The following is a 16,270-nucleotide window of genomic DNA, read 5'->3' on the forward strand; positions in this document are numbered from 1 at the left end:
ACGAGTACTGCGTATTATTTTTCGACTTCACATTATTTAAAAGCGTGCTTCACTTTCTTATTTAATGTACATTCTTGATCATTAAGACATTTTGTGGTTCTCGAATCGTAATTTCGTAACTCACTGTATTCACGTCTGTTCTAACTCATTTCTTACCTGTTTTTTTAAAAATTGCATAATTTATCAATGGCCTACAAAGTACAGGGTAATTTTTTTTAAATTATCAAATGTATTTTGTTATTAAATTTATTTTACATTATTAGTCTTTATTTCCTATATACTACATATCTCTACTTACTTTTTACGTATATTTCGAAAGCCTTCTATAAAAATACAAAAATTTTCCAATACATTCGAAATTGTTTGAAGAAATCACTAAAAGCGTCATCGCCAAATATAGTTATGTAACGTCATTTTATGTTTCTCTGTTATAATATATTTAAAATATGTACGTCGTTTTAGCCCGTAGATTTTCACTGCAAGGCATAGGCTTCCCCAAAGATATCCATGGGAAGATATACTATAATTACCACGCATGGCAGGTGGGTTGGCGGTCGCAGTGTGGAGTAGCATATCGATATAATTTATGCACAAGATGTGAATTATATAAGACTGTATCCCGGGAATCGAACCCACGGCTAACGACGGCAAGTCAGTCCTCTAACGTTGGACCATCACATCTCGAAAAAAAAAATGTTTTTTTTAAATAATGAAATTAATTTTTCCAATATTTTTCTACGAAAATTCCTCTTTCGTGGTCGTTTTAACAAAGCTAATATTACTGACAGATAGTCCGTTAGTGCAATACTGTCGTCATTTAAACTGATTAATTATATATGTCACGGTGAGTCATTACAGCTTTAACGACATTTATAGCATCAAGGGTGATACAGGTACGTCGCAAATCACACGAGCAATGCTGTCACAAAATATAACTTTTTTCTGTTTTATTATATTAATGTATTTTGATATTATACTTAGTCTAGCCATAAATTTTATAACAAATAAAAACAACACTTGTTCATTGTACGTAACATTTATCACTACTACAGTGTGTTAGCTGCAATACAGACCTTTAAACGTTGAGGCTAGTTTGCAATAGCATCAGCTCTTTCTATGGGAAAATTCTGCACTGCCAATCGTATGAATTGTTTTAGTGACATCAAATTATCATGGCGTTAAGAGCAAGCTTAACTCTTTAAGTTGACCATAAATTATAATCTACTAGATTGATATCAGGTCTAGATTAGGGCCAGTCTTCAAATCTGCTATGGTCCGGAATGTTCATATCTAACCAAGGTTGGGCGGCGGATCAAGTTTTATGACCCGGCGCTAAGTCTAGCTAAAAGGACCATTCTTGGTTATTTAACATGGCGTTGTTAAGGAGCTGGTATCTTGATATACTTGTGCCGATGTTCTGATACCTTTTTCACAGAAATTGTGGCTGTCTCTCTTTCATAGCTAAGACCTCGTCAAACCAACATTAAGGTCAGATAAGGTCCACGTTGTACTCTGTTGGGTAATTGGGAAGTTTCTTTTACAGCTTTTCAGCATAAATACGGTTATATTGTTTGTTAAAACATTGCGTAGTTGTAAAAATGTTCTCACCCGTAAACAAAATTTATTGTCACCTCCCTTTGCGTACCCCTTAAGTAATTGTTTTGATTTTACCACCATATTTTTTGTTAATAAATTGAGTGCGTTTTTAATAGACTGCAGGTACTGTCATCTTTTAAAATTCGCGACATGGTTCGAGATAATATCTTCATCTTCTGAGATAAAATCATTTGCTTTCGAACTGGATTACTTTGAATTCTTTCTTTTACTAGTTTAATGGCCTTTTTAGTACGACCATGTAGGACGTTTAGATCTTTCTCTGTCACAAACAGGGAATGTTTTATCTTTGGACACCAACATTGGACTGATATCAAGCATATGAGTGATTTTTAAAATTGTATATGGCACCATATCTATTTTATGTAATGCTATCACAGCGATTCTGTTCTCTTTGTCTCACCAGTCAGTTTTATTAAAATTCTTCAATAAATTATCGCGGAAATAAGAAAACACAATGAATAATCATTTTAAAGTGACAGATTCTGAATTAAAAAGTATTATTTTGTTTATTTTTAATTATAGCAGTATTTATGCCCAGACTAAGTATATAGGAAAATAAAGTGTTTTTATTTCAATTATACAAAGAATCACTGCATCATTTTTACTTATTTATATTACACCTAAAAGTTATTGCCTATTATTATTGTTTAGGAATCGTGACGTCCTTTCTCGGTAGTTAGGATGGTTTCTTTGGGAAAATATAATAAAAAAGAGTCTAATAAAACAGCGTTTTCATTCTAATGATATATTTATTAATATAATATTGCAACAAACAGCAATTTCAATAAAAGCTAGATTTGTTGCAAAGGTCACGTTATTAGCCAATTTCAGAGCGTAGGTCAAGTTAGTGGGCGAAGATCTGCTTAAAGAAGTTTCTTAATATTTATTATATTACTATAATCTAAAATATAATATTTAAAATTCCCATAAATATATCCTACGATAAAAACAAGACCTGTGAAATAGTTCTGACTTTAAAGCTTAGCGTGAAACCTGTAAACGTGATGATAGTAATGCATCCTAAAGTTGTTTAAATCAAACATGAAGTGCCTGATGTAATGTCAAGTACTAAGACTGCATACTAAAAGTATAGGTATTAAAAATAGTGTAAGCTGCTGAGTTATTTGTAGAAAACTATATTGTTAGTTCTATTTAGAAAACCACACCTCTTTTATGATTTTAGGTGCTATGAGTTTTACGTGAAATAAATCTAGTGCGGTCTTTCCACAGGGGCGAGTAAAATGACTGTAAAAGGGCTTTTTTATTCAGTACAAGTAATCTTTTGATTAAATGTATGCGCGTATAATTACAGATTTAGTGAAGAGTAATAGAGGTGTGGTGTTGTATAACTTTAAGGTCTTTAAAGTCTCTTCTTTTATTTATATAGTAATACTATTATAGGCATGTCTACATAAATATTCCAAAAATAACACCATATGATCAGGTCACACCTGTTAGTGTCTCTGCTACGTAAAACTTTTAAATCCTTTTGTAACACTGATTCAACATTAATAAAATATATATCTACGTATTTTTGAAAATTTTAATTCTGTTTAACAAATTCGAAGGGAGCGAAGGGTCAATAGTTTATAGGAGTTCTTCCAAAACATTCAATAAAATATATATTTTCTATCTAATCGTATTCATACTTTAAAAATATATATTATAAATATTTATATATTATAAATACATAGAATGATAGAGAGTTTAACAAATATATATTTTGTAATAAATATATAATTATTTGATCTGTTAAAAACAAATAGATATTATATAACTGTGTATAAGATATGTAACTATTTTTTTGAAGTTACAAAGAAAAAAAACTCGACTAGAAAAAAACTAACGTCACAGCAGAATAAATAGGCAAACAGTAAAATAAATACGGAGATACTTAAGAATATTATTAAAGTTTAATCAGTACAACGTGTGATTGTTTGTTTGAACATTGTAAGAGTAAGAAGTTATGACGTTTTGATTTGAATCGTTTTCAATTTATGTGGTAGTAATACCACATGAAATCATTAAACTGTAGTTCATTCATATAGTTTTGTTATGGAAAAGTTGAAGTGTTGTAGTAGGAAGTTGTTCTATAAGTAACATTTAAGTAACTAGAATACATCAAATATATGACTTATAAACTAGGTATATTCAAACATTGCCTAAAAGGCAATGTACGGCAGATTAAATACAGGACCATTGGTTAGAGCCGTGTTTGAGTCTACCTAGTCCTGTATTAAAAACCTGTGAATATCTAGTACATAGACGTCAATATTTTCTCGATAGCCTTGATTCGTTGCAGTAATTTATTCTTTGGGCTGAGGGTGCACGAGCTCGCAAGTGCCGGGTGTTGCCGGAGCCGGGTCTTCCTTGAACATTGGGTTCTTGACCTCCATCTCGCCAGTCTGCACACACATTTTATTCATTGAAACTCAGTTTATATAATTTCTCCTAAAAAATTTCGTCAGTAAGATGACACAGCTGACACTATTTTACAATACTAAAATCATACTTATCTCTTTTGTATTTTGAAACAAATTGAAAAAATAAACTATTTGCAAGATCACTTTTTGTGATGTTCTAATAAACACATAAGTTATATAAATGTATGCATAACACTGTAACCACTAAGTTACAAAAATTGTTTGTTTTGCCCCATAAAACAAACGAATACACTTCCGGGCGTCAACACCATTGAGCAGGACGTTCTTGGTCCGCACTTTCCTGGCGATGAGCTTCCTGATGAACTCCTTATATCAATATTTTTACTTACAGTTGCTAATCCAGGGCATTCGTAGACCGTGTATTCTCCTTCGGCATTCTCCTCTTCGGAATCAGGGTCAGATACAGAACCGTCCCGAGTTTCCATTCCATTCCTGCACAAATAATTAAAAAAAACAGTGTATATGCTTTTCCACAAGCTGTTTAAAGCTCTTTATAACACTTGTCGATGAACTGCTGTTGGAGCTGCTCGATTCCTCAGTTCATTGATCGATAACTCATTTTTAACTTTACATTCACATTTAAAATATTAGATAAAAATTAAATAATTATTTAATTCGCAAAGGCATTTGTATATATAATAGAAAAAAAATATAATGTAGATCAACAAGAAAACTTAATACATATAAAAGAAAATAATTCAGTGCAATAGAAAGTCTTAAAAATAATAAATAGATGATAAAATAGTTGTAAATAGCACATTTCTCTATTAATCAGTTACACCATTATGTATAAAAACACGCATTTTCCAACAAAATATTTAGAATTTTTGAACTACAAATGGTTTTTTATTTCAACACAGCACTCATATTTTAATCATTTTTTATCGATGTTTTAATATATTTTCACACGATGTAATCCAACCGTATGCGCATTAAACTTCGGAACTTAAGGTATAGCTTGAAAATTATTGTTTATAAATAGAATGCGTCACCACAATACTTTTATGACACTCAAGAGGCATATGGTAAACAGTGACCAAATAAAAACACGAATATTTTTTTTCGTTGTTTATATTATTTTCTAACTCTTCCTAACATAAAAGTGTTGTGGCCCGCATCAACACGCTACCAAAATATATTCTATAATATTTGATATCTGTCATGTACTACATTCATATTTAGTGGGTGTGGGTTATTGGATTATACCTGAAAATAAAACAGACAATGTTAGTATTCCCATTAAACATGTCTTATAATTTGATGTTTTTATTAGGTAATATTAGGCAAGAAAACAAGTCAATAGTTAGTTAAAATATGGTATTAACAAAATTGCACATTTAGTCTAAATTGAGCGCAAAAGGCATTGTTATGTTATTATTATCCAACGACAAGAGAAGATATAGCTCGTCTTGTTGCTTAGTGTTAAAAAAATAGTAATTACTTGGAATATTCATTTATTTACCAATGTATTCATATTTTCCTGAAAATTGCCAGAATAGCCCAATTTAATATAAATTAAGTAATAGCATCCTTCAACTTACAGTATGGCAGGAGTATTTCAAACACGCTCTGATCTGAGAAATACACGATATATATTTTGAAAACTTTTTTCCAATTTAGAATTATTAGTACTTTAACATCATCGCCTTCTGTTTTTTTTTTATTTAAATTGATTAAAATGCATGAACTGATTTGTTTGATAAAAACATGTATGCTTTTATTTATGCTTGTGAACACGTAATTGTGTACATTATAGTATATGTGTGTGTTTTTTCAATAAGTGTGACTTGTTTTAATCTAATATGCGCAAGTGCAACTTAGCATGCCTTTCAATGGACGATATTGTAAAAGCTATCAACGGTCAACCAAAAGTAAATGTTGTCCTGGGTGAACATTGTTTAAATTTGTAGATCGTTTAGTAAATTTTAGTAAAACGATCGTTCCTCAATAGCATAGTGTAATATGATAGGTATTTATTTTTAAAATCAAATATTTTTTTACATCGCTAACAATTAAGACCGAATTTTTTTTTAAGGGCTCATAGAGATTATCCTTTTATACTTAAAAATGATTGTTAAATTTTTTCGTAAAAAATTTATTCTGGGAGTTTGAATAAATATCGAAGTAACCTCAAAAAGGATATATTAAAGTTACATTTTGTTTTTTGGATTTAACTGAAATTAAAAGTAAAAGTAAGATAAACATCATTATTACAATTTTAGATCTTGGACATGTTTAGTGCTAGAAGGTGGCCTTCCGCATAGATTTCCAATTATAGCCGTTTGAAAGTGGTCTGCAATCGTCTATCCCTAGCATCCCATGCTCGCTTTTATCATGGCTGCTCTCCATGTCAGGAGTAGTGGAGCTGCCTTGGGCTGTCTAGTTTTTTTAATTTTTTCTCAAATAGGTGTAAGTGAGAGATTCTCGCCATGATTATCGTCCGAGTACCCAAGCGCAGTTTTTTTTTTTTTAATTCAAATAATAACGAGAGTTGCTGCTGCCCATCATCTGTGAACTGCTCTTACAGAAACCACGGAAGGAGGGGAAGGAGCGACTTTTCTCTTTGAGTTTTTACCGCCACGGCTGAAGATGATACATATAATAATGGTTGCTGATTTCAATTAAATAACAACGCAATAGATGTATGAAATATTCTTGCAGATAAGCATTAATTGGGCACAATTCGTGTTCGCATCTTAAAATTGTAATTTAAATAAGAGAAATAAATAATTATAGCGCAATACAAAATTTGTGTTGCAAGATTTTGAAATATGTAGTTATTTTGTTTTGGTTGAGTGAAGTTTCTTAACTTTTTATATGGCTTTACCCGAAAATAATAAAAGCATTAAAGTTTGATAGGCTTCTTAGTTGCGTGCGTCACGTGCAATTTCCCAACTCGGATATTAAATATAGATTCACGTTTTCATAACTTACTTCACGTTTTTGGATTTAACGATTTAAGATTTCAATAACTTACTTTAGGGGAAAAAATGTGAATCTTTACTACAACAAGAACATTGACTGTCATCTGCTTCTTTATACAGATATTACAAATTCGGTATTCTCTTCAGAAATTGTCGGTATTTATGAATATTTATTTGTACGAAACAATAGATCTATTTGAAAAAAAATTGAGAAAACAAGATGCATGAGTCACTTCTTTTACGTAAAATCAATTCTAAAATTCGCATGTCTCTTAACTGCTTTTAAAATATTGTAGCTACTGATACAGTCAATTGTTAGTTTAAAACGCTTGTTACATTTTATAAATAAAGCCTGATTTTGTAAATAAAGTAATGTTTTTTTTTAAGTTGATAAAGGTATTAATTACACAAGAAGGAATCGCTAATTAACGTGAGCTTTAATTAAATGTTTACGTTGAATTAGAGTTTACATTACAAACGAGAACGACTAAGGATATCGACACTGCAATAAACGATTCCGTTGGAGCGTAATTAGTGGTTCGTTTTGTTTTTTAAAAGAAATTCCAAGCGCTTACAATGCTCACAAAGCATGTAATCGTTGTGAAAATTCAATGTCGGAGCTAATAATAGCACGTATTGACTTCACAAAACCTTCGAAATGGATGAGTTAAATTCACTGTTAACTACAAAGGACAATTGAGTCAAACCAATCACTAAGTGCTCAGGGCTTACCCCAAGAACCTTCCAAGCGTTTCAGCGTTTAATTCGATTAATTTAGCGACTCTCCCACAATGCATTTATACTGTTGCAATAGAATTCCAAGTAGTAAAACAGTGTGGCTCATTCAATTAACTTGCAAAGGTTTAGATCTTATTTAATTTTACTTATTATATAAATTTTTTAAATGTTTTTTTATTTATGATTGTAACAAATATTTACTTTGTCGTAAAAGAAGGAAAGTATTCAAGTGACCTATGTTAGCAACTTCAATTAGCTCATCCGATTCTATTAGTTTTTAGTTATAACAAATAAAAAAATAATTTTAATATGTGGGCATACCTATTTTTATTATTAATTTGTATTCTATTAAAACCTTAAAAAACTTAATGACATTAACAATAAAAAACAAGCTTTTTATCAGAGAGAATTACGCTCTCGTAGTATAAATTACTCTTTAATACAACTATGTAAAAATATTAACAAGTTTTAAATTGTAAAACAAAAGAATTTGGTAAGTAATTTTTTATACTCATTAAAACATATAACGAACATAAATCATATAACGGAGTACAATATCTCTTGAATACAAGCATAAGATGATACAGTGTCGTAAACAGAGGAGAAGTAATTATTTTAATAATAAATAAGTTCTGCCAATGCGATATTTGAATATTCCTAAAAAATATTATGACGTGTCTGCCAACGAAATTAACCCCTTTCTTTGATATTACTTTGCCAGTAATGGAAACGGACTACCGGCCATTCTAATGGACTGTCATAATAAATAACAATGAATTGGATCAAATATTCGTTCTTTCAAATAAGTATGTACTTTCAAAACTACCCAATGTCCCTTAAATCAACGTTTTTGAGAACTAACGTAAATCAGGTGATAGGACAAGTGGTAGCTATCAGAAAATGAAAAAAAAAAGGTTTTGTGCCGATTATTTTCCAAACTATTACCTTTCAAAAATGGAACTACATGCATTCTATGATATTTTTAACTTTTATGCGCCAAATCTGTATTTTTATATCTTTTTTTCAGGTAATGTGTTGTTGTGATTAATCCCTCTTTATGCGATTGACAAAAAATCATATTACAATGGTTAAATTTTGAAACGAATTCCAAACTAAAACGACCGTGTTTAAAATGTACTATTTAATGTAAAGCAGTTGAGAGTGCGGTGATCTTTTTTAATTTTTTTTATTGGGCTAGCCATTACTTTATTACCCGATTTTGCGTGGGTGTGGATTTAACAGACACGTACGTTTATCAAAATTACACACTCTTCTCTCTTTTTAAACGATAAATCCTCGCCGAAAATTTTTTAATAATCTATACCATAATCGCCACTCTTAACAGTCGGATTGGCAATCGCAGTGTGCTATTATGGTACGCCGAGGACGCTGTTTCCAATCCTTTAGAAACTTGTAAGTAAATCCTATATAGTTAATCCAAAAAGATTAAATTATATTATATTGAATACCTGGAATAAAACCCGAAACCTACGTTCATAAGTCTCAGTCCTCAACCGTTGGGCCTGACCTCAGAATTACAAAGCCTACCAACAGAAAACCAAATACGATGTAAAAAAAAATCTTTTAATTTAAAAAAAAAGTGTTTTTTGTATAGAGAATCGATAGTTACGAAATAACGTTCAAGTAAATCAAACGTTATTTGTAATATTATATAAAATTCTTCACGTTTTCAATTACTTCATTAAAGTTGCAAAGGTGAACTTTCTACGTAGAAAGATCTTATGTAAGGATTTTTCAATTTTCCCGGTGCAAATTGTAAAAAAAAAATATAGAATTATTTACAAGTTGAAATTAAAACCTCACTGATGTTTGCCTGTAGTAATGAAACTTCTGTTTTATACGTATTATTATCAGGTTATTTTATGATACTTAAACTGGGAATTGTATTCGAAATGTTCTATATTATAAGCAAATAATATTATAAGACTTTGATTTTTATTATAAAATAAAGCTTTAAGACAAGCTCTCAATAATTCGGACAGTTAATGACTTATATACATATAAGTGATTAACTACAGCTCGGTTAGAATACTTTAATATATTTTAAAGTATCTTAAATATATACATAAATATGTATAGTACCATGTAAGTTTATACACCATTATTATTATCTGTATTAACTTACAGATTAGGCATAAGTTTTTCTGCTGACAGGATCTGGCCCGGCCCTTCTCCTTCGTTGAACCTGTTGTCAAAAGGCCTCCTGTACAACTAATATCTAGACGTTATAATTAAACAATTGTTAAAAATTCCTTACTGTTGTATATACCTTTTTTCATTAGCCATGTTAGTTATACCAAAAATGGCTGCACAATTATTTTGAAAAAAAATTTCTACACAGTTTATTTACATAAGCTAGATACAAGCCTCTTCTACAAATTTCTGATATGATCTGTTGGAAGAGGCTTGCATTCAGCGTTTTCCGACGACCTTGAGAGGGACGTCTGCCCACATTATCATAATATCATTTATGTTAACCAATTAAGGTAATATATCAATTGTTCCAACTTATATGTTCGCTTTTGCAAAGTAACATATCACCTAGTTTCTTCTCTATTTTTCAGCTATTATGTCTACAAATTTATATTCATCGACGTATAATTTTCTTAACAAAAACTCAATCTCTGAAAGCTATAATAATATTCCAAAAACTTAGTAAAATAGCACGTGAAGATAGATGGATATACACAAATGATATTTATTAATGACATAAAAGCACCTTCCTTATAATAAGTCTCTAATTAATAATCTTTATATAAACGCCGTATCGTTTAGTTACTGCTTAGAAGCACTAACTAATGATTTAATGCGGTTAAGCATGTTAAAATAATAAAAACCTAATTATATTCATATCTGAAAGAAATTAGATGACATATTTGAAATAATTTTTAAAATACACAAAATTAATTGCAAACCTATTAACTTGTTCGCTGCTCTATCGACATAGTTCTACTATCTAATTGATAACGCTCGAGAAGCGTGACATCGCAATAGACTTCACTCGCTCAACGGTTGATGCCTTAGATGATTACAACAGTCGATATCAGTTAAACGCAGGGTTGAACCGAAACCGTTTTTAAAACACTATTAGGAACAATTTTGAACTTACTTTTTACACAAGAGGTTATTACATCAAATAAAAATTCAGCGAAATGATCGAAAACTATAATGATTTTTAAATAATCAATCACACATTTAATGTGAAATCATCTTCTGAAATCAATATTTACGACATGAAAAAAATAATAAACCAATATTGAAAGTAGAAATGTGCCTCTCAAGTCCATAGCATCAAACCAGCGGCGGCTAATCACAACCAATTTATTTCTCATGAACTTTTTTTAGTTATTCTATGTTGTAGAAGCGACTCGCACGCGTTTTGAATATTGATCAGTGTGTCGCATTTGTAACACCAATCGCAATTGAAAACTCCGGTCTTTGTGGTATATGTAAACGAATTTTCGGACCCAAAAATGGACTAGAACCATGATCAAAATCTAATTCAACTTCGCAGTGCTTTTCTGTGGTATTATCTACGTTAGTCAACAAAGTACATCATATTATTTACTTCATGTACATGAATATAACGAAATAAATTGCGCAATAATTAACGTAAGTTTAATTAGAGGTAATCAGTGTTCTGTAAGGTTTGAGTAAGTGTTTGTACAGTGGCAATATCAGGCTGTTGCCTTGTCGACAACCCTTATCTCGCATCTCATGCCGCGCCGCAATCTCTGTTTGCTTTCCTTGATTACTTCTCAAACTATCGTGTTGGAAATATTTATTATTAATCTTCTTTACATTACGTTTTTAACAAAAAAATCACATTGTAACTCATGAAATAAATATAATTTTTAACGGATTATATCGAGGTTATATTTTTATTTTAATGTTCCAGAAATATAACACAGGTGGAACTATACTGTGACCTCATTTTACGTATAATAGACTAACTACAATGGCTAATAAGTTTGGACATACATTGGTATTACTAGGATATTTCAACATTAAAAAAAAAAACGTTACAAAATAAATTTTATTTCATGAGTAATGTATGCGTAAATTTTTAAAGTTTTATATTAATAATCAATGATTATTTTATACTTGTACACAACTATAAAAGTTTCTGTTATTTGTTAAATATCAACTATTAATTACGTTCTTTTAATTGTGCGATGTTAAATAAAATTGAATAGGAGTTATTAAGGTTACTTACTGTTCCATAGCGATGATTTGTTGCTTTTGGTGTTGATAGTGATACATTTGGGCCGAGCGAGCAAGACGGCGGTCTCCGGGAGCATCGGCAGTGGGGCCGGTAACTCCGTAGTTCGGATATTCAACGTCTACTGAGGGTGGTCCCTGTCTTATAAAGCTAAACGAAAATATTGAAACCATTAAAGAAATATACTTATTGTATACAAAATTAAACAAATAAACGTTAATTTCTTCAATATTGTAGCCGTACGCCGTGCACTCGTCCATAGAATAGTAATAGGATCGGTTGAAAGCGGTCTGCATTCGGCACCTTTATATGTCCTTAACAATTTTGCCTGTCTAGTGTCGTGTAGGTGGACCTCCTACGCTGCGCTCAATGGTCCGTGGTTACTTCTCCAGAGCTTAAATGTAAAAGTGGCCACCTATTCTCCGCGTCATGTAATGATACTGCCACTTCACCCTATTTATTCTCCGAGAAATGTTGGTTACAATGATATCTCAAGAAAGGCATTGGCCTTTGAGTGAAGTTACCAATGTGGCCAGAAGTAAGAAACGTAACACTGTCATAAGTCATTACTACTAACACATCGGTCGTAGACTTAAAATACTGAGGGAGTTGTAAGAGAAGTTTCATTTACATACGCGTAACTAAAGAATATTGGACAAAAGTGTTACAAAACACAAAACTGGGAAACGGCTTGACTAATTTGGCTATATTCCATTCTAATTATCTTCAAGACAGAAGGTTAAAGAAAGATGGAGAGAAAAATTACAACGAAAGGAATGACGACATCATTTTTACTTTCCTATAACTTAGAACAGCTGTCCGTAGCTATCAAATATGTGCCTTCATAACAAAGAAAGATGTTCTAGAATAAGATATTGCTGTCTATGTTATAGGAAGGTAATTTTAGAAATGAATTGTTTTTCATTAAGATATTGATATTGATATTATTAAGATATTGGTAGCCGCCAGTCAATAATTTTGAACATAATGAAGACCATCGGGACATAGACACGTTTCAGGGTGTTTATTTATTTGAGGATTCCGATTAAATGATCCAAATAATTGCTCTATAATGGTTCCAATAAAAAAATTCTTACGCCCGTATCGTTAAAGAGATTTTATTTTCTTTTGATGAAAAGTTACAATATATCTCATGTTATAATAAATTAACCCGACGTTATATGAAAAAAATATATATTCCTATGCGAGAGTCAGCGGCCAAGCATATTAATAAATTTTCTCGGATCTTTTATTAAAAGCTTCACTTCTAGTTAATAAAGAAGCCCAGTGATCCGTGAAGGTCATTCCGATAACCCGTGATAGTTGAGAGCCGTGGCGCCATAGTCATGACCTTGATATGCGCTGAATAAATTTGCATTACATCGGTTCGTTAGTGAAATTATTGATATATTGCGTTAAACAGGTTTGACAGCAGTCTAGTGTGGTCTAGACGGAGCTCCGCACAAGCGCCGGTCGGGCGCCCTTCAAATAACTTACCTACGAACGTAAATTACGAGAAAAGTTAAAAACAGTGACAAATAGTAAAATCAATACTTACATGTACCACCCATATACGAGTGCTCCCACGACTATGGTGGAGGAGGCAGCGAACACTGTAATTAGTATAATACCGTGGAGCGCTTTTTCCGGATCCGGAGTTGAGGGGTAGAACACGTTAGGCTTGGGCTTGATGTTCTTGTTACTACAAAACCAATTAATACTTAAAATACCAATTATTTATAAAAAAAACCCCTTCGCATACAGGCGCAATTGAATTCCACTTTAAAATGTACATGCAGTATTTTCTTTAAATATATTTCTTGAAATCTCAACTTTTCGTGGTTGAAAGTTCAAAAAATATAACCATACACTTTAAGTGTTAAAACTTAGCACGTTACATTTTATACCACTCAGTGCTTAACTACAATTAAGATATAAAAATATTATTTTATTAATATTATAATTTTATTAATTCAATTAGCTTCTATTATTATATAGATACTTCAGTACCTAAATGTAAACATATGTGTAACGTTGATATAAAATATATTGACACATAAAGCTAAGCCATATTGTACTTATGTAAGTGACAGAATATTAACACGGTGGCTGCATGTACACCTACGCCTGTATGCGAAAGTTTGTGCATAGATCTAAGTGTTAGAGTGATACTACATTTTGTAAGAGCCCACTACTTGGTACGATTAACCGATGACTGAAAGCTGTACACAGGACGTCATTCAACATGCGAGTGTTTAGGCGCGACTTTCAATTTACACATAATTAGTAATAAACGAACACGTAAAAATTTTATCTTTCTTTTATCTCTATATTACATAAATCTTTTCTTCAAAATGAACAAAGAATTTCTAAACTCATTATAAACATCTAAATCAAACTAAAAAAAGGAAGTATTAGATGGGGGTAACATATCATATCGTAGTAGAAAACAGGCGAACTCGTTTATTCGTACCAACTATTGGATAAAACTAAAAGCTTGGTATATAAAGTGTATTCTATAAACGCTACTATCAAGAAGAAGCTCCGGAGACAAAAGAACTGAACGGTACCATGCTACTTCACAAGTATCGAATAAGTGGAAATAAATTTCTTGAGATGCTGGTGGACCATCTACTAAAAATTACGTTGCTTCTTTGAATAAACTATGATAAAATTATTAATAAAAACACACTTGTCACAAAAGAACATTGTAACAAATTAATATATATTTCACCGAGCTAAAGCATTTTACGTGTAGTTACTAATCCCGGAACCAAATATCTTTTAACGAGCGAATGAAAAAATAACAAAAAAAATTGAACAGCACATTTCTTTACTTTGAATTGTAATAGATGTTTTGGTTCCAATTTTGAGATTTAAATTTATATATTGAGAAATCATGTACGATGCAGTGCGAATTGATGCCGAATTTGTGTTCTGAACCAATGAGGAAATGTAGTGTTCCCATGCGACTAACAGGATGGCACGGATGTGGGAAGGCAATCACTAAGTTCTTATAGATTTTTTTTCTTCACCTCTTCTCGGTATTAGGTTCAACACTCGTATGGGTTATTTTCAACCAACCCAGGTTGGCTGGTATTAGGGAGACGGGTAAGCGGTATTCCTTATTAGCCCTGTAATTAATGTTACTTTCTCTACTGTGATCAGATCAGCCATTGGAAGCAAGTGTTGTCTGAATACAACAATAATTACTCGCCAAATTAATAATGATTATAAAAAATTAACTATGTTGTGTGTGAAACTACTAACCAACTCTTGAAACAAAAAAGTCAATTTTAAAATAATTATTAAAATTAAAAATATTGATTCGAAAAATTATTAATTTACATATAATACAAATTATATATATTTAAACATGTGCACAGCATGATCTGATTACAGTAGTTAAATAATTATTTTATTTATATGTGCAAGTAACGTAATAGTTATTTTAAAATACCTTCCCCAAGACATATTAGTTAGTACAAAATGAAAGAGCTGAATATTTGGTTCAGCCTCGAATACGTTAGTAAAACGTATTTAAAGTAAATCTCTACTAAGTAAAATGTTTGTTTTACTCATTTGCTAAAATAAAACGGCAAGTTATTGTTACTATACAAGTTTACAGTGAACTTCTCATACGATGTGGAAGCTTAAGTTTGTAACAAGACAGAGGTGGTTAGGTTACTAATTTAAATAAAATTAAAAACCTGAAATTGAATCTCAACAACTATGTAACCTGTATGGAGGTTTTAGCTTCATAAGGTATATTTGCGTTCAGTAGAAAATAGTAATTGTCCTTGTTCAAAACAAATACAGTATAAACGAGTTATATTTCATTATAAACTATAGGCTAGGCTAGCATCTGGAATATTGCATAACACAATACCATTCTCAGTATTAAAATGAAATACGAAAAACTAACTTGGATAACATTGAGATTGCTATCTCTGCTTTGTTGAAAAATGTAATCTTTGAAAATTCCTTATGCAAGACAACCGAGTTTGCTAGCATCATTTTGAAAGCGAAGTAACGAAAAACTTTACACGGAATAAACTGAGGTGCTATGTTTCTTTATAAATTAATGTACATATAGGCTGATTGGTTATAGGTGTAAAATCTTCAAAGCTGTAAACGTATAGTAGCTTATTTGCTCTTACTTAATATATGGTACACCCTATTTACAAATGAACAGCTTTAAAAATAATAAATAACGTAATGATAATATACTAAGAAAGAGTGTTTTTAAAATTCGGATCACTACATATTAAAATCATTTATTGTCCAGGAAACTTTGTGCTGCC

At 31.2% G+C, this 16,270-nt stretch overlaps 1 protein-coding gene across 1 annotated transcript; it reads right to left on the reverse strand.

The window, feature by feature from the left end:
* Window positions 1-3,785: 3,785 nt before the first annotated feature.
* On the reverse strand, window positions 3,786-15,983 carry LOC137928780 (neural proliferation differentiation and control protein 1). Its single transcript, XM_068771791.1, has 6 exons — window positions 15,892-15,983; window positions 15,002-15,100; window positions 13,525-13,668; window positions 11,961-12,116; window positions 4,391-4,493; window positions 3,786-4,022 (listed from the first exon to the last, which is right to left on the reverse strand). Exons 1-6 carry the CDS (start codon window positions 15,981-15,983, stop codon window positions 3,924-3,926), a joined length of 693 nt encoding a protein of 230 aa, XP_068627892.1. The 3' UTR covers window positions 3,786-3,923.
* Between the last annotated feature and the right edge of the window lie 287 nt (window positions 15,984-16,270).

This window comes from Battus philenor, unplaced genomic scaffold, assembly GCF_028537555.1.
Source record: "Battus philenor isolate CCGP_79_NKW_IND1 unplaced genomic scaffold, ilBatPhil1.0.hap1 SCAF_1, whole genome shotgun sequence".
Classification (NCBI taxonomy): Eukaryota; Metazoa; Arthropoda; class Insecta; order Lepidoptera; family Papilionidae; genus Battus; species Battus philenor.